At 40.5% G+C, this 22,804-nt stretch overlaps 1 protein-coding gene across 1 annotated transcript; it reads left to right on the top strand.

The window, feature by feature from the left end:
* Positions 1-738: 738 nt before the first annotated feature.
* On the top strand, positions 739-20,221 carry cth (cystathionase (cystathionine gamma-lyase)). Its single transcript, XM_027157381.2, has 12 exons — positions 739-1,029; positions 8,042-8,123; positions 10,809-10,904; positions 10,994-11,103; positions 11,255-11,389; positions 12,693-12,750; positions 12,858-12,935; positions 13,022-13,174; positions 13,474-13,595; positions 13,851-13,903; positions 14,859-14,997; positions 19,519-20,221. The coding sequence occupies exons 1-12, from the start codon at positions 859-861 to the stop codon at positions 19,531-19,533; spliced, it is 1,212 nt and encodes a 403-aa protein (XP_027013182.1). The 5' UTR covers positions 739-858; the 3' UTR covers positions 19,534-20,221.
* The last annotated feature ends 2,583 nt before the right edge of the window (positions 20,222-22,804 follow it).

Genomic DNA, 22,804 nt, shown 5'->3' on the forward strand with positions numbered 1-22,804 from the left:
CAAGTAAGGCTCTGGGTTGTTGATTGGAGGATTGGGGTTCAACCTCCGGCACTGAAAGTGAAAGAAAGGTGACATGTCATACGGCTAAGTACGGTGACCCAGACTCAGAATTCATTCTCTGCATTTAACCTATCCAAAGTGAACACACACACAGCAGTGAACACACACACACCGTGAACACACACACAGAGCAGTGGGCAGCCATTTAAGGGCACCTCAGTCGTGGTACTGCCGGCACGAGATTCGAACCCACAACCTAAGGGTTAGGAGTCAGACTCTCTAACCATCAGGCCACGACCTCCCCCCTGAAAAGTGTGAGGAAGCCGTGTTAAGTATTTCCTTTATCAAAATGTCCCTAAATGATTTATTTTTCAACATTAAATTTTCAACAACTGTATATTTAATGAATCTACAGTATCTCCCTCACATTATACTGTAGCAGTGTCTCTCTCTCTCTCTCTCTCTCTCTCTCTCTCTCTCTCTCTCTCTCTGTGACGTGTGTCTCTGTGTGTGTCTCTGTGTGTGTGTGTGTGTGTGTGTGTCTCTGTGTGTTCCTGTTCATGATTACTTTCTAATTTATTTATTAGAATATTATTAATTAGAAACGTGTCTTGATTGAGTTTTTTTTACTTAAACAAAGTAAATAACAGATCACAGGTCACGTGGTCATGGGTCCGCCCTTGCGGATGGACAAATCATCGTCACTCGTTTCGGACGCTGTGATTGGTTAGTTTCGGAGGATCTACACGTCCGTGATACAAAGAAGCCGCACACCGCGTTGGAACATCAGAGGATCTCAGGAAGTCTCAGGAACTCCTTCATCTCTTCAGGCCGGTTGAAGCACACACACAGTTACAGATGGCTTCAGACAGCAGCGATTGTTTTGCTGGATTTTGCCCGGAGTTCCGGTCTTTCGCCACGGACGCGATTCACGTGGGTCAGGAACCGGAGCAGTGGAGCAGTATGGCGGTGGTGCCTCCAATATCACTGTCTACAACGTTCAAACAGTTCAGTCCGGGAAAACACGCCGTGAGTCCGTGTGTGTGTGTCTGTGTGTGTCTCTGTGTCTGTTTGTCGGTCTGTCTGTCTGTGTGTGTCCCTCTGTGTGTGTGTGTGTGTGTGTGTGTGTTTGTGTGTCTGTCTGTGTGTGTGTGTGTATGTGTGTGTGTGTCCCTCTGTGTGTGTGTGTGTGTGTGTGTGTGTCCCTCTGTGTGTGTGTGTGTGTGTGTGTGTGTGTGTGTGTGTGTGTCTGTGTGTGTGTGTGTGTGTGTGTGTGTGTGTGTGTGTGTGTGTGTGTGTCCCTCTGTGTGTGTGTGTGTGTGTGTGTGTGTGTGTGTCCCTCTGTGTGTGTGTGTGTGTCCCTCTGTGTGTGTGTGTGTGTGTGTCCCTCTGTGTGTGTGTGTATGTGTTTGTGTGTCTGTCTGTCTATGTGTGTGTCTGTCTGTCTGTGTGTGTGTGTCTCTCTGTCGGTTTGTCTGTCTGTGTCCCCCCCCCTCTGTGTGTGTGTGTGTGTCTGTCTGTTTGTGTGTCTGTCTGTGTGTCTCTGTGTCTGTCTGTCTTTTTTTCTGTCTGTGTTTGAGTGTGTGTGTGTGTCTCCATGTGTGTGTGTGTTTCTGTGTGTCTCTGTCTGTGTGTGTGTCTCTGACTGTATATCTGTTTTTGTATGTGTATTAGGTGATACACTCCCTAAGGTGTCAGGTTATAAAAATGTTAAGTAGGTGATAATCACACATCAGTGCGATGGGGTTTAAACAGGTTAAGTAGGTGATAATCACACCTCAATGTGTCATGTATTAAATCTAGTACGTAGGGGATAATCACTCCATAATGTGAGGGGTAATAACCATGTTAAGTAGGTGATAATTACATCTCAATGTGCCATGTATTAAATCTAGTACGTAGGTGATAATCACTCCATAATGGGAGGGGTAATAACCATGTTAAGTAGGTGATAATCACTCCATAATGGGAGGGGTAATAACCATGTTAAGTAGGTGATAATCACTCTGTAATGTGAGGGGTACTAACCATGTTAAGTAGGTGATAATCACTCCATAATGTGAGGGGTAATAACCATGTTAAGTAGGTGATAATCACTCTGTAATGTGAGGGGTACTAACCATGTTAAGTAGGTGATAATCACTCCATAATGTGAGGGGTAATAACCATGTTAAGTAGGTGATAATCACTCTGTAATGTGAGGGGTACTAACCATGTTAAGTAGGTGATAATCACTCCATAATGTGAGGGGTAATAACCATGTTAAGTAGGTGATAATCACTCCATAATGTGAGGGGTAATAACCATGTTACGTAGGTGATAATCACTCTGTAATGTGAGGGGTACTAACCATGTTAAGTAGGTGATAATTACATCTCAATGTGCCATGTATTAAATCTAGTACGTAGGTGATAATCACTCTATAATGTGAGGGGTAATAACCATGTTAAGTAGGTGATAATCACTCCATAATGTGAGGGGTAATAACCATGTTAAGTAGGTGATAATCACTCTGTAATGTGAGGGGTAATAACCATGTTAAGTAGGTTATAATGACTCTGTAATGTGAGAGGTAATAACCAATGTTAAGTAGGTGATAATCACTCTGTAATGTAGTAGTAGCCTTTATTGTCACTGGTCACAAGTACCGTGAAATTAGCCATCAACCTGTCCAACATACAGTCGTCACTCCCAGCATCCAATCTTGGTGCCTCAGTCCGCAAGATTGTCATAGCGATACACAGCAAATTGCCATGGAGACAACCTTGCCTTGATTAGGTCCTAGAGAGAGTCAACAATCAGCAGGTGTCTGTGGAAGTGGGGGAAGGAACGCAAGAGAGTCCCGCTGCAGTGCTCTGCCGGGGGAGTTGTTGTTCCAACAGCGGCCTTGGCCAAGGCCAGTGCTGGTTGAGGGGAGCCGAAAGCAGATAAGATTGGGATTGTTCGGTCTTGGGGCGAGTAGACGCATTCCAATTTACACGAACACTCTCTTAGTCCATTCTGGTCTCCATTTTTCTTTCCAAAGCAGTGAGTTTCTCTCTGATGTCAACCAAAGCAGTATCCAAAGCAGTGAGCTTTACCATGATTGGTAAAGAGCCAAAGAGCCAAAGAGAAGAGCATGTGAGGGGTAATAACCATGTTAAGTAGGTGATAATCACTCTGTAATGTGAGGGGTAATAACCATGTTAAGTAGGTGATAATCACTCTGTAATGTGAGGGGTAATAACCATGTTAAGTAGGCGATAATCGCTCTGTAATATGCGGGGTAATAACCATGTTAAGTAGGTGATAATCACTCCATAATGTGAGGGGTAATAACCATGTTAAGTAGGTGATAATCACTCCATAATGTGAGGGGTAATAACCATGTTAAGTAGGTGATAATCACTCTGTAATGTGAGGGGTAATAACCATGTTAAGTAGGTGATAATCACTCTGTAATGTGAGGGGTAATCACACATCAATGTGGTTGGTATTAAATATGTTTTATAGGTTATAATTGCACCGTAATAAATGTTAAGCAGGTGATAATAACACCTCAAAGCAAATTTTAATTCTGCTGTTAACTGAACACATCCCCCGTGATACACTAATGCTGTATAAAAACAATATTTCCCAAGTCTTTAGAAGATTCAGAATGTTTCAAAGAGGGATTTTAGCACTTTATCACCCCTCTGAAGGACACGTGGAAGATTTGCCAAGTCTCAGGTACTTACTTAAGTTAATGGAAGAAGAACTCTACGTTACACGTTTGTGTAATTTCCATGAATCTGATAAAGATTCAGTCTTATCTGTGATTGGTTATGGAGAGGAGGAGGATCTCCAGGTTATTGGTGAATGAGCAGTAAACACAGGGTTACATGAGGTAACTGCACGTGGAATCTCAAACACCTTGAGGATATAAAGTCAATGCCACATGACCACTATATAAACCACGAGTTAATGTGTGTGCAGACGATAAAGAATACAAACTGAAATCCCTTTAAAATTATTAGTCATTAAAGGGTCCATAAGAGCTATTAAGAGAACATTTATTGTAAGAGATATAAGGACTAAACAGCCTGTAAACTTGTAAGTACTGACACGTCACAGCTACAGAAGCTGGTTTGATAACTCTAGGCTGATTTCTACACCTAAGCCACACCGGGAGTACGATACGTGTCGAGCCTCAGGACATTTTCCAGGCTCTTCAGCTTGGGCTTTAGTGTGTTTACACACTGCTGGGATTCGCTGTGGCTTTTAATTAGATGTGACGTCACAGTCATGAAGTATTGCGACATAGATACGAGACATAAAGTTACATTTACAAAACATTGTCATAGTTACGTAGTTAAGTCACGATTTTACTCTTAAACTATTAAAACTATTAAAGTATTGAAAAATACCAGCGTGAAGTCGTCCCCCCCCCCCAACACACACACACCCGATGCAAAACGTCAGCAAAATAGTCTTGTTCGTTTGTGCTCCGTTTGGGCTGCAAAAATTTTAGTTTGTGCTGTTTTTGTTTTTAGAATATTAAACACTGAATTATTGGCCGATGACCTCATCAGCGCCCCCCCCCCCCCCCATGCGACAAATTCAACAAAAATAGTTTCGTTCGTTTGTGCTGCGTTTGTGCTGGATTGTGCTGGTAAAAGTTTCGTTTGTGCTGTTTCGGTTTTTATAATAGTAAACATTTTATTAGGCGGTCATTCTAAGGTCACTCAAACCAACCCCCCCACCCCCCCCAAATCCAACAAAAATGGTCGTTTGTGTTTCGTTTGTGCTGCTAAAGTTTCGTTTGTGCCATTTCGGTTTGTATAATATTAAACATTTTATTATAGCCGATGACGTCATCACACAAAATAGTCTCCTTCGTTTGTGCTGGTTTGTGCTGGTAAAAGTTTTGTTTGTGCTGTTTCTGTTTATATAATAAACATTTTATTAGCTGGTATTTATTTATTTATTTATTTATTTATTTATTTATTTATTTATTTATTTATTTATGTATTATGCAAACAAACAATTACAATATTTACAGAAGAGAAATTAGATGCAAAATACAAATGCAAAGACCAACAAAACAAAACGTGTGTGTGTGTGTGTAACTGGGTGTGGGAGTGGATATATATATGAACGAAGGAGCATGTAAGGAAGTACAACAGAGATAAAATATATAAATATATATAAGCTGGTCATTTTAAGGTCACTCAGTCAAGTCAAGTTAAGATCTATACGGCAAACCAAATCACATGAAATAGTCGCACTCACTGAACCCTTCTCTATACTGTCATCTGCGCTTTCAGCTATTAACGGACACAGCGCTGTGTGGCATGTAACAAACTCCAAGGTAAGTGTTTTTACTCGGTACTCTATGTTCTTATGTGAACAACAGTAGTACACGGTGTGCACAATTATCAGGCAAGTTATCAGGCAATCAGGTATTTTTGAGGACTTTTGTTATTGTATAACTACGGAGCTCTTGGTCAATCCAAAATGTTAACAAACCCTCAAACCTCAAAGTTTTGTCTTTCTTAAGAGAATATCTATACAGTATGTACATCGTTATTAGGCAACTGTTAGTGTGCAGAATTATGCAACCAAACGAAAAACAAAGATTTTCCCATCTCACTTGTTTATTTTCACTTGTTAAAGTGAGAATAATAATAATAATAATAGTTTGATTTGTATCTATCTTTTCTCAACGAACGCTACACCGATTTTCACAAGAGCGTGTTGAACAGAAGTGTCACTTGTGCCTAGTGGGGGCAGTGAAGTGTAGCAGATCATCCTTGTAAAGGGAAGGAAAGATAATTGATTATTGAATTGTTTCATAGTCTTGACACAGTTGAGTCGTCGTTCTATTTAAACATCTTTACTAACATGAAATATGTTGGTGAGAGATTGAACAAATGACAAACCTGAAATAAAATAATCACTGATCGTGAATCATAAATTTGTGAGCAGCCGAATGACCTATTTTACTCTATTAGAATTGTAATACCAGCATTTATAACCCACCTATAATGTTCAATATGGGGGGTTGAGTGACCTTAGAATGACCAGCTAATAAAATGTTTAATATTATATAAACCGAAACAGCACAAACAAAACTTTTAACAGCACAATCCAGCACAAACGCACGAGACTATTTTGGTTAAATGTGTGTGTGTGTGTGTGACCTAGATTTACCTATAATTATTTTTTTAATATCTAAATAACCAAAGCAGCACAAATGAAAATTTTTGCAGCACAAACTTATATGTTGTAATGGTGAGAAAAAGCATAATATATTCTGAAACATGGTTTAAACACACACACACACACACACACACACTTTTTTACAGACGTTTTTTATTCGGCTTGTCGACAGTTCACTTCAGTGTGCATCGGCATACAAGAGCTGTTGTGTAGAAGAATCTGGCAGCGAGTAGAATTTCTGTCCTTGTTGCTTGTGTAAAATTCTTTTCACAGCTAATTTGAGCGATGTTTCATTTTTTATCCATGTAGTTTTTCCCCCTTATGCTATGAGTCATTTTGGTTATAAAATAATTTATATTGAATTCAAAATTCACTCAAAGCTGCATTGAAACGTCGCCGTTTGTTTCTCGTGTGTTTTTGTTTTTGGCCTTTTTCAGGACTGATTGTTTTTTTGCACAATGTCTGTGTCACACAATGGGCTGTTAGACCGAGAGCTCTGGGGTTCACAGGACATTTCAGCAAGCACACACACACACACACATCAGCACACACGGAAGGGGTGGTGATGGGGGCAAATATTTATAAAAAGTTTTAACAGGATTCAGCAGCTGCTCAGAGGATATGAAAGAGGTTGGAGGCAGTTATAAATATTTGGCAAGAAGTTATGTACACAAACGTCTTACAGAAAGGGGGATACAAACTTTTGAACATTTTTCCGAAAGTGTTGATTGATGTTCTGAGCTGCTAACGTGCTCCTTCTGATACTTTATCGTTTTTATTGTAACGGTGGATTTTTGAAAATTGTGTGAAGCTTGTGTGTTAAATATAATAATAATATAATAATAATATGATGATGACGATGACGACTAATTGACCAATCAGGACTCAGGAGGAGTAATTACCCATTTTGTATGTGTTTAGCAAAATATTTGAACTTATTGCTCTGAAAAATATTAATAAATCAATTTATTTATTTATTTATTTATTTATTTATTTATTTATTTATTTATTTATTTATTATTTAACTATTTAAAATATTTTATGTTCAGTTAAATATGTAACTTTTTTCATACAAAATAGAAAAGTAGATTAAATAATACATTAATAAATGTGAATTAATACATTATACATTTGTTAATGTGTGTAGAAAAAAGAAAAAAAATAACAAATTGGTAATAAAATGTGTGTTTAACAAAAATATTATGATAAAATATTTTATATTGTTGGTTTAACAAAAAACATTATAAAAACTTGTTATTCATCAAACTCGTAATTAATCTAAAAAATTAGTAAAAAAATGTTCTCCTTTTTCAACACTGGAAATTTGGTGGGTTTGTGTTGCTGCTTGACTCCATGCTGACTGACTCCATGTTGACTCCATGCTGACTGACTCCATGTTGACTCCATGCTGACTGACTCCATGTTGACTCCATGTTGACTCCATGCTGACTGACTCCATGTTGACTCCATGCTGACTCCATGCTGACTGACTCCATGTTGACTCCACTTTGTCTGACTCCATGCTGACTCCACTTTGTCTGACTCCATGTTGACTCCATGCTGACTCCACTTTGTCTGACTCCATGCTGACTCCACTTTGTCTGACTCCATGCTGACTCCACTTTGTCTGACTCCATGCTGACTGACTCCATGTTGACTCCATGCTGACTGACTCCATGTTGACTCCATGCTGACTGACTCCATGTTGACTCCACTTTGTCTGACTCCATGTTGAGTCCATGTTGACTCCACTTTGTCTGACTCCATGTTGAGTCCATGTTGACTCCACTTTGTCTGACTCCATGTTGACCCCACGTTGACTCCATACTCACTCCATGCTTATGTGCTGTTGTTATTGCAGGGTTATGAGTACAGCCGCAGTGGGAATCCCACACGGAACTGTCTGGAAAAAGCCGTCGCTGCTTTGGACGGAGCTCAGTACTGTAAGTGTGCTGTGTACTGCAGGAACTTAAAGTTCTACATAAATCTATTCTGCACGATTAACATACACACACACACACGTGTGCACTCACAGACACACACACACGTGTGCACACACAGACACACACACACGTGTGCACACACAGACACGCACACACACACACACTTGCACACACACACACACACACATTCACACACACAGATAGACAGACAGACACACGCACACACACACACTCTCTCACACACGCACACACACATGCACACACACTGTCACACACACACACTGTCACACACACACACACACACACACACACACACACACACACACACACACACACACACATACACTGTCATACTTACACACACATACATGCACACACACACACACACACTATTAAATCTCGGCAATCAGCTTAAAATGTAAGAAGAATTACTTCCATGTTATTTGATTAAATGAATTCATCACCGCGTGAACAAACAGATGACTGAACTCTGATCTGAACACACTGACTTATCAAACACCGAAATATAAACACAGGTTCAGATCACAGGACACTTCTCAGACCTCTGCACAGTGGAACAAACACAAATACCAAAGACATCAGGCTTTCAATAACGTTATAAACATTCTGTTATATTAACTCACTCTTTATTAATAAAATGTTAATGAGAATGGTTCATTTTATCCAGAGTTTTCAATTAACATCATGTTTAAAATGATTTGAATTAATTAGGTATTTAACGTTTCCATATATTTTTATTATTATTATTTGAACATTTATACTGTATTTTTTTTACATTATAAGGGAACGGACTGAAAACACACATTTCCTGTTCTGTTATGTTAGACATATCTTTATGTATGTCATGAAGTGTGCTTCATTGTATGACAAATAAAAACGTCGTTTCATTACATAAGTCACCGTCATAACCTTTTATAATACATCCGGTTGAATAAAATAAAACCCAGAGGAATAAAGTATTGGATTTATTTTCTTGTATCACTTTATTTAAAAAATGGAATATTATTTAAATCATTTTCGTTTATCATGAAATGAGAGATCGTGACGGTGCCTAAAATAAAGAAGTAATGAATGTAGTGCGCCGTCCTTATCGTACGGCGAGATCTGACACGATTATAATCAGAGGTGATTAGTAACGAATTAAATTTACTACACTACATTTTCTTGAGTACATTTTTTTGGGTAACTTGTACTTTTTGAGTATAATTAAAGATGCGTACTTTTATTTTTACTCAAGTAGATTTTTAAGGGAAAAACTTTACTTTTAGTTCACTACAATCGGCGGCGTTCCTCCGTTACTCAAACGGTAATAAACATGAGATTTAATAAATAATAATTAGTTTATATGACAAGTCTCGCGAGACGTCGGAGAGGCTGCTTCGCGAGAGTATGCTGCGCGTTTCCCGCTGAAGTTGAGATGATCTTGGTGATGGCTGAAGCAGACGAAGACGTTTGCGACTTTATCAGAGGCAGATCACCCGTGGCCTCGAATTACTTCTAGATTTTCACTCCAAGATGTAAAAAAAAAAAAATAGCTTTATAATGCGATGCATTCTGCGTGCACCAAAACAAACAGACATCGCAGCTTACAAGAATTCCAGCTCCAACCTAAAAAAAACACGAAGTGTCAAAATGATGCCTATTTGATGGTAATTTGGTAACTATGGGCACTTTGGCCTTAACGTAATGCAACATTTCACACACTGTCTGAATGTTTTCCCCTCATATACGCTCTCGTGCAATCCTGTGAACTTTACAAACAACACGTTCGTGAACAAACGTTCATTATAATATATATTATATTATACATTATATATTACAATGTGTTGTTTGTAAAGAACAAACATATATAAAAAATTAATATATATATAGATAGGCACAGGCACCCCGTGACCCGAGGTAGTTCGGATAAGCGGTAGAAAATGAGTGAGAGTTTAATAATGAGTTTAAATTTAAACTTTGTTAAACATGATAATTATAAACATGATAAATAGTCTTTTACACTCATGCTCTTGTACAGTATGAGGATATAATCAAATGTAGGGTGTTAAAAAAAAATTAAATTAAAAAGTAAAATTTAATAATTAAAGGTGGGGTCTCCGATGTTTGAGAAATGCTTCAGAAAATGGAGTCGGGACAACAAACTAAATCAAAACAAAACGAACGTGCAGCCAATCAGCAGAAAGGGGCGTGTCTTGTCAATATGGGTGGAGAGAGTGTTCAGTGCTCATGTGTGACATCAACAGAAAGCGGTTTTAACATTGACATGGAGGATAAAAACTAATATATGCCTTTGTCCTTTACATGATTATGCTTGTGTGTCATTTTTGCTTGTTTGTTTATCTACAATCGTATTGTTCTTCCCTTCAGCTATGATAAAGACACATTTCTTTCCGTTAGTTACCTGGGTTACATATGTATGTGTGGGCGGAGCTATCAATACAGGGGTGGGACCCGTTTGGGTTAGGGGCGTGTTTGTTTTGGTGATTTTATGTGTCAACATTCGCTTTTAAACAACAGAGACCCCACCTTTAATAGACATCAGTCCATATGATGACACTCGCCCATGATCGGTCACCCAGCATCATTAATTACTAATAAAATCTATTGCGGTGACACAACATTCCATTCACACAGACCGTTATTAACGGGGTGTTCGTACAGGTGTCGCTCTGGCCTCTGGATTAGCCGCTACTACGACCATCGTGCACATGCTGAAGGGTGGAGATGGGATCGTCTGCATGAACGACGTCTACGGAGGTGAGCGTCGCGCTGATGCGATGAAATTAAACACGGCTGCTCTGTGTAGAGGAAAGCTGTAAAAAAAAAATCATATTCATATCTTTCAGGAACCAATCGATATTTCAATAAAATCGCCACAGAGATCGGATACGACGTCTCCTTCGCCGACTTCACCAAGCTGGACCAGTTAAAAGCAGCTCTAAAGCCCAAAACAAAGGTTTGAAGAATAACCAAAACTCCCTCGTCCTTTATCCTCAGTGCCGTGATTTATCACTAAGCAGAAAAACAAGAAGGGTGGCGTTTATTGTTTTTATGACGACTTCTGCTACTAACTCATGTATTAATAGGATCTGTTCTGTTCGATGTAGCTGCTGTGGATCGAAACGCCGACGAATCCGACGATGAAGGTCGTGGACATTAAATCCTGCTCAGAAATCGCACACGAGTACAACAAGGACATCATCGTGGTTGTGGACAACACCTTCATGTCAGCATACTTCCAGGTATCATGAAGGCTCACGGTTTATTCTATCAGGTGTCAGATACTTTTAATCATACAGTCAATCGATCCGAACGTTCCCTTCTGAGACGATCTGATTTGTGGATGTAGGAAGGAAGATCAAATCCCGAAGCGGCCGTTTAATCATCTCACATTTTTTAGTAAATGTACATGATTAATCATTAAGCTTGTCGGTGAAGCTGGTCCCTGTTTTTAAATCTAGTCTTTTATTCTTTTGTCATTTAATGCAGTTTAGAAGTGTGTCGTCCTTTTCCTTTGTCGTTTCACTCTTTTTTTTTTTGTTTTTATTTTTGTCCGGGTGTACAACACTAGGGGGGCACGGTGGCTTAGTGGTTAGCACGTTTGCCTCACACTTCCAGGGTTGGGCGTTCGATTACCGCCTTCGCCTAGTGTGTGTGGAGTTTGCATGTTCTCCCCGTGCCTCGGGGGTTTCCTCCGGGTACTCCGGTTTCCTCCCCCGGTCCAAAGACATGCATGGTAGGTTGATTGGCATCTCTGGAAAATTGTCCGTAGTGTGTGAGTGAATGAGAGTGTGTGTGTGCCCTGTGATGGGTTGGCACTCCGTCCAGGGTGTATCCTGCCTCGATGCCCGATGACGCCTGAGATAAGCACAGGCTCCCCGTGACCCGAGAAGTTCGGATAAGCGGTAGAAGATGAATGAATGTACAACACTTTGGTCAACTCGGGTTGTGTAAAATGTGCGGTAGCAATAAAATAAACTTGAAACATTAATCAGTAGTTCATTATATATTCATAGGGAATAAAAACATGGACTCGTCAGGACTTAATAAAGGGCTAAATATATAGTATGAGGATTCACGTGTTAATAACGGACGCTTTAATGACGTCTCGCCGGACGTGACCTGTGAGCGAAGACGTCTGGAGCGTCTCTAAGCACTACAGCTATAAATTTATACGTGTTTAATTTAGATCACAGTAGAGTTTGTTCCTCCTAACCTACGTCCTTCTACGGTGAAATCTTTGAGGAATCAGATGAGGAAAGATAAATCTTTGGTTCATCTTAGATCAAATCGAATCTTAAAACTTCCCCGTAATTCAGCGCGATGGGTCAATTCAATGGTTACTCAAGAGTCGACTTCGAGTCGACTCCTTCACAAACGACTCCAGAAGTCGAGTTTATCGTGTCCCATACATCACTTTGTTAAACCTTATTATTATTCGGTAAAATCTTCTAGACTTATTTCACATTTATTAGTGTTATTAAAACATAAAATGTCATTACTGTCCTGACTCTGATGTATTGTGGTAATATTTGCTGTCCACAGCGCCCCCTGGCTTTGGGAGCAGACATTTGCATGTACTCGGCCACAAAGTACATGAACGGTAAATATCACCTGAGCGATGAATATTGTAGCGTAAAAAATAAAGGAATACATGTGTGACTGTAGCTCAGCAAATCGACTATTTAACATGTTTTGTTTATTTTTTAGGGCACAGTGATGTCGTCATGGGGCTGATTTCTGTTAACCGCACAGACCTGTTTGAAAAACTGAAATTTTTGCAGAACGGTGAGATAAAACCTGCTCCTGCTGCTTAGTCTCAGTAAACCAGTTTATCTGAGGTGAACGACATTTTTACCTGCTCTGTCGTTTAGCTCTGGGAGCCGTTCCATCTCCGTTCGACTGCTACTTGTGTAATCGTGGACTGAAGACTCTGCATCTGAGAATGAAGCAGCACTTCAGTAACGCGATGGCGGCGGCCAAGTTTCTCGAAGCTGATCCCAGGGTGGAAAAAGTCATTTACCCAGGTGACAAAAATCCTACATCACTTACAGCATTTGAGGGTTAAGGGCCGTGCTAAGGGGCCCAACAGTGACAGCTTGGTGGACCTGGGCTCGAACTCACAACCTTCTGATTGGTAGCCCAACACCTTAACCGCTTCTGTGGTGTAATGTTTGTTCATGTCCACTAGGCGGCAGTAACGTATTCAGAAATAGCAAAAATCAGCATTTAGAGTCTATGACCTTAAATATTTAACACGAAGCACATGATAAATGACAGATTAAGAGAAATACAGTTTTTTCTTCTTCTTCTATTTATCCGACAGGTCTGCCGTCTCACCCGCAGTACGAGCTGGTGAAGAGACAGTCCACAGGATGCCCAGGGATGATCACCTTCTACATTAAAGGCAAACTGGAACATGCCACTGCTTTCCTCAAAAGCCTGAAGGTGATTAGAGAAACAGGAGCTCGAGAACCTTAAGGAACCCGAGGCTACAGTAGACACAGGCCCACAATGTCGGGGGGGGGAAGGAACGTAGAACATGTGACCTTTTATTCAGTCTTAAAGTCTCCAGCGTGATTCTTTAGATACTTTCTACAGAATCTTCATCCTCCTGTGTCAGGGTAAAGGGTAAACAATCCCCTTGTTAGATTTCTTTTTAAATCTATCCTGTTCTTTTTTTTTTTTTTTTTTTTTTTACAGTTGTTTTCTCTTGCTGAAAGTCTCGGAGGCTACGAGAGTCTGGCTGAGCATCCGTAAGTACCACATGTTCTCTTCAACCACTTGGGAGATCATGTTCTTCATGGTATATCAGGTCATTCCTTTAGTTAAAGGGATACTCCAGAGTTTTCATCATATGCAGTGTGTGTCTGTCTGTGTGTGTGTCTGTGTGTGTCTGTGTGTGTGTGTCTGTGTGTGTGTCTCTGTGTGTGGAGGAGGGGTCAGACTTATCAGTCTCCACCCACTCTTAGACATGGCGGAGTCCAGGCAGTGGAGTGTGTCTGTGTGTGTGTGTGTGTGTGTAAAGGTGGTGATGCAGTGACAACATGCTTCTGTTTATGATTTTGTTGAACACGATGTCGTGTCACAGGATTAAGTGGAGCTCGAACCACGTGTGCCTCGAACCAGGCTATAAATAACGGCTGTGTATTCTCATGTGACTTAAATCTACGTCCTTTAAAATAAACGTCCTTTTAAAATAAACATCTGCCCTTTAAGCCTTCAGTTCCAGAGGCAGAAACACACCGCAGTGTTAATATTGTTTAGAGCTACAAAGCTTTACAAAGTTATGCAAGTTTTTTTTTTAAATCAACAAACAGCATTCATTATGTATTTGGGGTCAGTGGTGCACTCGGAAAAATGGCCTCATTAAATATTTAAACATCGATACTGATTTCTGAGTGCCTGCGCTCGGCACAGCACAGCATGGCTCGGTGTGTGTGTGTGTGTGTGTGTGTGTGTGTGTGTGTGTGTGTGTGTGTGTGTGTGTGTGTGCGTTTGTGTGTGTGTGTGTGTGTTGTATTTAATTTTGTCCTGGTTATCATATGCTTGCTTATCTAAAGCTATAATAACTAAACGATTTTGTTCGTCCAGTGAAATATTCCGGAGCCTGGAGACTCTCTTAACTCGTTTATCCAGAGATAGATAATCCTATGTGGCCTGTACTAACGTGGTGTAATAACATGATACGTCTGTGCCGTTTATTCACAGAGCAATTATGACTCATGCCTCGGTGTCTGAAGAGCAGAGGATGGAGCTGGGAATCACAGACACTCTGATCCGTATGTCTGTGGGTCTGGAGGATGAGCAGGACATTATCGCAGACCTGGATCAGGCTCTCAGTGCAGCTGTGAGTTCACACACACACACACACACACACACACACACACACACACACACACACACACACACACACACACACACACACACTCATGTAAGCTTACTCCCTGCTCTCGCTGCAGATCTGCTTCCTAGCTAATGATTAAACATGAAGCAAACGGTCCAATGTTATCTCCATGCTGAAGACATTACCAGAGGTCATGTGACTTTCTCTGGCTTCGGCTCCTATTACTGCATTTGGCAGTTTTTTTTTTTTAATCTAATCTGAGGTTGCTTTGGAAAAACCAAATCGTGTGTCAACACAATTATATATACGGCTCCTTTAAAGCTGTTTATAACTGCTTATAACAGATCACGTGTACCTGAGGATGGATGATGTGTCGTCAATAGGAGCAGCAGCAGCTGACGGGTTACTGTATAGTACCAGTGCAGGATAAAAGGATCGTTGTTTGCTTCCTGGATTAAAAAAATAAAATCTAAACCCCATTGGTTTAATTTTTTAACGTCTGCTCGATGTGTTTAAGTATCAACACTTATCTAAAATCAGCCCATCGTTAGCGGTGTCGGATATTTTGTGCCAAAACAGCAGCTTGATTGTACAGGAAGTGACGCTACATGAACAAGTGCGACTTATACATCCATAACAACTAATACAGATGTTTACAGATTCCTCGAATCTGATTGGTCGTCCTAAGAACGCTGATATTTAATATATGACATTCTTTTAAAAATTTCCATGTTCTATTTTGACGCAGTGTAGAGTTACGGCTACGGTAGAGTTAGTGACATCATCGGCGGAGACGGCGCGGATATGAGAGATGAAAGCTGAACATAGGGAGATAAAAAGAAAAGTCAAACCAATGTCACTGGAAGCAGCTTGAACTGGATCGTACAAATCAACGTGAGCTAGCTAGCTAGCTGCTGTGCTATGAAGTGAGTGCTAGCAGAGGAAATTGTTTGATTATGAAGTGTCTGGATGAAAAGTCACTTAATCGATATTAATCAATATCACGATCGAATTCTGTGAATTCGGACGTTGCCACAGTCCTTCGTGTTCAGGAGCAAGTTGTGCTCTCTCGGTGGGAGGGGCTTACTCTGTTCTTCCTGTCGATCACAGCATCGTTAACCAATCATAGCCTTCTGTAATCTCATTCCAGCGAATGTGTCACGCTGCTCTGTGACGTAACATTGAACATATTCGCGCGTCCGGCTAACGTCCCGTGTCTTGGAAGATCTGTCTGATGTCTGATGTATGATTGATGGAGAACGAATCATGATTGACGGATCACAGAAATGGGTGGGAAATAATTATTCAGTCCAAAGTGTACGTTAGACAGGTGTGAAATTCGGGTCAGCAGCTCGTTTGTGTTGTCATTTGTATTATATTTATAAAAACGAGTTCTGCAGCATCGGTGCTTGGACCCGCAGATCGCTGCTCATTGATTTCGTTTATCGTTGATGTTATTACCGCATGCTGCTTTTAGGGCGGAGTTTAATACGAGTAATCTGTACAGTGTGCGAGTGGTCATTGGAAACACGGTTATAGTGTTGTTGTGTACTGCTGAGGAAACCTCCAGCTCTGCCAGTGCAAAATAACACTAAATAGAACCAATCGCCTGAGGTGGCCTATTATCCGAGAGGGGCGTTTAGTGTGAAATAAGGCAGATGGATGTATCTGGTAAGCTGGTGTGTGTGTGTGTGTGTGTGTGTGTGTGTGTGTGTGTGTGTGTGTGTGTGTGTGAACCTCATGTTCTGTTGCTCATTAGAGAGCACAAATGTTGCTGTGTGCTGTTCCAGAGCTTACATCCTGCCTCACGTAGTTTTCGAGGCGCCTCGGTTCGCCGAGTCTGCACTCGAGCCTATGCACGTCGATAACTCACAGCAGATCGATAACTCGATAAGACGTCTACTCACGATTAGATTCCCAACATCGATCACTTTAGCCGAGATGTGGAACTCGTACAACTCGAAATTTTATAAACAAGCTCTGGGCGGTTGAAGTAATTGTGCAGTTAAGTTGTGTATTATTCGATATCTTAACGCGTGTGAAATTACCGTGACGGGATAATGTGTGGACTATTTGGGGGATTTCTGGACGTACATCAGATTTACACACACGACGTCTTGTTGACTTCGAAATAACAAAAATATCTGTTTATAAACAGTCCGCTTGTCCGCTCTTGGTCAGTCTTCTGGGTTCGTGAGCTTCAGATCCTTTCAGATATCAGCTCAACATTAGCAGTGAGTTTTGTACCAAAAAGCTAAATGAAACAGGAAGTGACCGAACAGGCTGGTGACTTAGTGGTTAGCACGTTCGCCTCACACCTCCAGGGTTGGGGGTCGATTCCCGCCTCTGCCTTGTGTGTGTGGAGTTTGCATGTTCTCCCCGTGCCTCGGGGGTTTCCTCCGGGTACTCCGGTTTCCTCCCCCGGTCCAAAGACATGTATGGTAGGTTGATTGGCATCTCTGGAAAATTGTCCGTAGTGTGTGTGTGTGTGTGAGTGAAAGAGTGTGTGTGTGACTGAATGAGAGTGTGTGTGTGCCCTGTGATGGGTTGGCACGTCCAGGGTGTATCCTGCCTCGATGATGTCTGAGATAGGCACAGGCTCCCCGTGACCCGAGACGTTCGGATAAGCGGTAGGAAATGAATGAATGAATGGTTTACTGTGGTGTGATATGAATTATAAGACATTAAAAGATAAATATAACAGCACTGAGACACGTCACTGCGTGCACACCTGACGGTATCTGAGCAGGTTCTTCACGTGAGACTTCATAACACGCTCTCAGACTAACGATGAGGAAAGCTAGAGGTCACTTACATAGAGTCGCAGGACGACCTGAACACATAAATTTTATAATTTATGTTTACATAAACAAACAAACAAATAAATAAATAAATACCTCTCACAAACCTCCCCGGTGCTGGTTAAGTATCGACTCCTCTTAAGTGATTAGGTTCTTCTGCTTTCTGTCTCTCTTAAGATTAAAACCAGGTCAGAAGGCAATATGTCTGAATTTATAATGTGATGTAACACCAGGTCTGACTCCAGGTCTGACTCCAGGTCTGACTCCAGGTCTGACACCAGGTCTGACTCCAGGTCTGACACCAGGTCTGACTCCAGGTCAGACACCAGGTCCTGACTCCAGGTCCTGACTCCAGGTCCTGACACCCGGTCCTGACACCAGGTCCTGACACCAGGTTCTGACACCGGGTTCTGACACCGGGTTCTGACACCAGGTTCTGACACCAGGTCTGACACCAGGTCTGACACCAGGTCTGACTCCAGGTCTGACACCAGGTCTGACACCAGGTCTGACACCAGGTTCTGACACCAGGTCTGACACCAGGTCTGACACCAGGTCCTGACACCAGGTCCTGACACCAGGTCTGACACCGGGTTCTGACACCAGGTCTGACACCGGGTTCTGACTCCAGGTCCTGACTCCAGGTCCTGACTCCAGGTTCTGACACCAGGTTCTGACACCGGGTTCTGACACCGGGTTTGACACCAGGTTCTGACTCCAGGTCTGACTCCAGGTCTGACATCAGGTCTGACATCAGGTCTGACATCAGGTCTGTAAATGCTGCCAGAGGAATATTGAGCATGGCTCATTTCCATCATCCCGATGAAAAGAGGTTAATCCTCCCCTGGGGGTAAAGTGCTGTCAGGGTCTTTTCTTTATTACTGCTGAATATGCTGATGTTTATGGCTGTTCTCCAAATGCTCCACTAAAGCCAGCTTCAGACTGTAGAGATCCCTAGAGGGCTGCCATTAGGCACAAAAAGCCTTGGCAGGGAGTCTGGATTGCAAACTCACCCCTCGGGCAGTAGATTGAACAGAGAACATGAGCTCAGTGTATCGTGTCTCACACTTACAAATACTTAAAAAAAACAACAACTTAAAAATACTTCATTTTAATACCTTTCCATAGGGCATCTAATTTATGGTATATAAAACTGTAACAGGAACAACTATTATATTATATTATATTATATTATATTATATTATATTATATTATATTATATTATATTTACCACCAAAAGACTGAATAAATTTTATATTAATTTTAATATGATAAGACAAAGTGCTTTGAGTAAATTTTAAGCACATGATTTTTATATATTTCTTGCTTAAATATGACTGAATAATGAATTCTTTATTAATCAATAATTATTGTAGTAAATTAAATAAACAAATATAAAATAAATAAATAAATACATAAATAAATACATAAAATATTAAATTTATAATGTGGTATTAAATACTTTAAAGAAATTATTTAGTTCAATAATTATTTATTAATATTAATGCACAAAATGTATGAATATAATAAAATAATATTAAAAGTAATCTTGTGCCTTGATGTATATATACATTTTATCTGTATATCAAATTATTTTTTTATTATTATTATTATTATTATTATTATTATTATTATTATTATTATTATTATTATTATTATTAACTTCTACAGTCCACACAGTAACTTCACAATATTTATATATTTATATATTTTTATTTCACAGCATGCAAAGAATTAATCTCTCCTCCATGGACCTGGAGCTGAGACGGCATTTCGAGGGTCCGGAGCCGAGACGACACCTTTTATGTTTATTGTGGCTCATAGTTTTCTTTTCATTTTAAGCACAGTGATATAAGCCTTTTTATTTCAGGGAACAAACTTGTCACAAATTCGAGCTTCCACACATCAGGGTTGTGTTTTTTTGTTTTTTTTTTCCTCCAGATAAAATGTGACTCAGTGCCTTTGTGTTTTAATGCTTGGTGCTTTTTCTTTTTTCTTTTTTAAATAATTTTTATAATCTATTAATTACCACTTTATAAAGTGGATTAGTGGTAAGTGGGAGTGTTGATTTAAATAAATAACCAGTGACATAGCTTTAATAGCAAGCTGTGTACAGACGTGTGAACCGTAGGATAATCGAAGGGAACTCATAGCCGATGATGATGCTGCTGCTGCTGTATTTTTGTCCTTGTACTGTTCTGTGTGTGAAGGAGTCTGAGCGAACAACACGACTTCAGTGCCATTCAAACCCACTGATATATAAACAAAAGCCGAACCAGAACACCTCTGTGTACCGAAGGAACTTAACTCTTCTACAGTTTACATGAATGTACACGAGGAAAAAGTCCAAGCCATATGTTTGTCAAATAATGAAGATGCTCAGATTTGTCATCTTTGCTGCTTGACCCAATAAATCTCTTCTGTAATGTACGACTCACGTCTGGTTTCTTGGTTTAACGGAGCTCCACTAATAGCTTTATAAAGAGGTATGTAAGTGGAGCAATATGATTAAATATATAGTATGATGAGCTTAGAGTGTTTATAATAAGGATGTTACACAACACCAAGATCACTATCTGGTTCTTTTCATCAGTAGGCCCTGATCAGATTACTAAGGATGATACTAAGGACACGTAAAAGCAGCGTTTGTGTTCATGTTCACGTTAATAATCACGTGCTGGTCTGACCTGCTTTCCTGAAGGTAACGTGAAGCTCCTATTGAAGCTACGTGTAGCTGGATTCTGGAAGCCGATTGGTCAAGAAGGTTTTTAATAACGCAGTATTTCTGTCTGTAACATAACATATACACTTGCGTAATATGGTTATATACAATATGTTACCGTTACTATAGTAACAGCTGGTACATAATCCAAGATAATAAATGCTATAATCATTGATGTGATGAAGTTTTCTTGTTGCATTTGTTGTTATCGAATGCTTATAGAAGGAGCTTATTAAAGATGACGTGACATACAGCATACTGTACAGGTGAGCCATATTCAGAATTTGTTCTCAGCATTTAACCCATCCAAAGTGCACACACACACACACACACACACACACACACACACACACACACACACACACACACACACACACACACACCGTGAACACACACCCGGAGCAGTGGGCAGCCATTTTTGCTGCAGCGCCCAGGGAGCAGTTGTGGGCGTTCAGTGGTTAGCACGTTCGCCTCACACCTCCAGGGTTGGGGGTTCGATTCCTGTCTCCGCCTTGTGTGTGTGGAGTTTGCATGTTCTCCCCGTGCCTCGGAGGTTTCCTCCGGGTACTCCGGTTTCCTCCCCCGGTCCAAAGACATGCATGGTAGGTTGATTGGCATCTCTGGAAAATTGTCTGTAGTGTGTGAGTGTGTGAGTGAATGAGAGTGTGTGTGTGTGCCCTGTGATGGGTTGGGACTCCGTCCAGGGTGTATCCTGCCTCGATGCCCGATGACGCCTGAGATAGGCACAGGCTCCCCGTGACCCGAGACGTTCGGATAAGAGGCAGAAAATGAATGAAAGTTTCCCTCATCACCTTCATCTCTTTACTCAGCGAACCTGGTGATGCTCATAAAAGTCATAAATCTCCAAAACAGTTAAACACGGCCGCATAACAAAACCTGAGAACATCACGATCAGTACACTTGAATTCTGGATTCTGATTGGTCAGGTGTTGATTAATTTTCTAGTACAGGAGCTCATACAGTAGCACAGGTTATCATCTTGTATGAGCTTCCTCAGAGGATATGAACACCGAGTCCTCCTGATGATACATTAAAATAAAACCTGTAGCTGATACCGAGTTGTTAAAACAGGCTTCTGTTCCTGTTCCTGTTCCTGTGCTTCACCATATTAACGGTTGGGTTCTTAAACGAGCAATAAAACATTCACCGGATGGTTTGTTGTTTAGCTGTAGAGTTAAGTTATGAGTTTGTCTTATACGAAGGACCCAGGCAGCAGTAAACCGTAAACCTTTATAGATATTGCAGTAGAGGAGGAGACGGTGTGTATAACAGAGTAAACTGGTATTGTGTTGATGTCGTTAAGAGCAGTGTGTGAGGATTTCTACAGTGTTTTAGTAAGCATGTAAGCTAAAATAAGAAAAGAAATAATGGGTACATGGTAGAAGCATGTTCACCTTTGTGTTCACATCACTTAGACACGCCTCTGTTTTATTTAAGCTCCGCCCCATTGTATTACCTCTGATTAGTCCAGAATTACATCTGAGGTCTGAATGATGACATGTCTGATTTTTGTCTTAATCTCTCACTATACATACAAATCTTTATCCATTTTGTTTTGTAACTCAGTTCATGTCCACTGACTTTACTCACTCTGTGATATTCAGTTTATTGAAATTCCAGTTTGGCAGCGGAACTGAAATACACTCTCTCCATGACTGTATGTCATAATCACGACATGACACGTAATGGCTTCGTTTATTATCTGTGTGTTTTGGGAAAATGACTTTTTTTTTTAGCCATAAAAGCTTTTCAATCTGCGAATATTTCATTAAGTTGTAAAGTGCAGAAAGCCTGCAGCTGCAGGAGCTGAGATTAATCCTCTCCTCTAATGGAACGGATCCCTGAATGGACGTTTCATCCCTGCTATTTTTCACCGTCGCTCTTCTTTTATCTGCCCTCCAACCTCCTCAATGTGACTCTCTAAAAACTTCACTGAGTTTTATGGTAATGGCTTCACTCCATCACAAGCGTGCACAGTTACAGAAGATGTTTAACACCACAAATTTTAACACATATCACTTTTATGCAGTTTACATGCTGCTTATACATCGCCTCGAGGCCTACATAACATAATAATAAAAACTCCTACTAACATTTTTAAACATTTCTTTCTGAACTAGGTTTTTAACACAAGAGTTGAATATCTCTGTTTAGAATTCAGCTATAACTGAAAATTAAAACCTTGTCATATCCAATATTTAATATAGAATTACTTTAAAAATTGCATATTGCATGAAACGGATGAATTGGACAGGTGGAATTCCAG

This window comes from Tachysurus fulvidraco, chromosome 5 (genome assembly GCF_022655615.1).
Source record: "Tachysurus fulvidraco isolate hzauxx_2018 chromosome 5, HZAU_PFXX_2.0, whole genome shotgun sequence".
In the NCBI taxonomy this organism is placed as follows: Eukaryota; Metazoa; Chordata; class Actinopteri; order Siluriformes; family Bagridae; genus Tachysurus; species Tachysurus fulvidraco.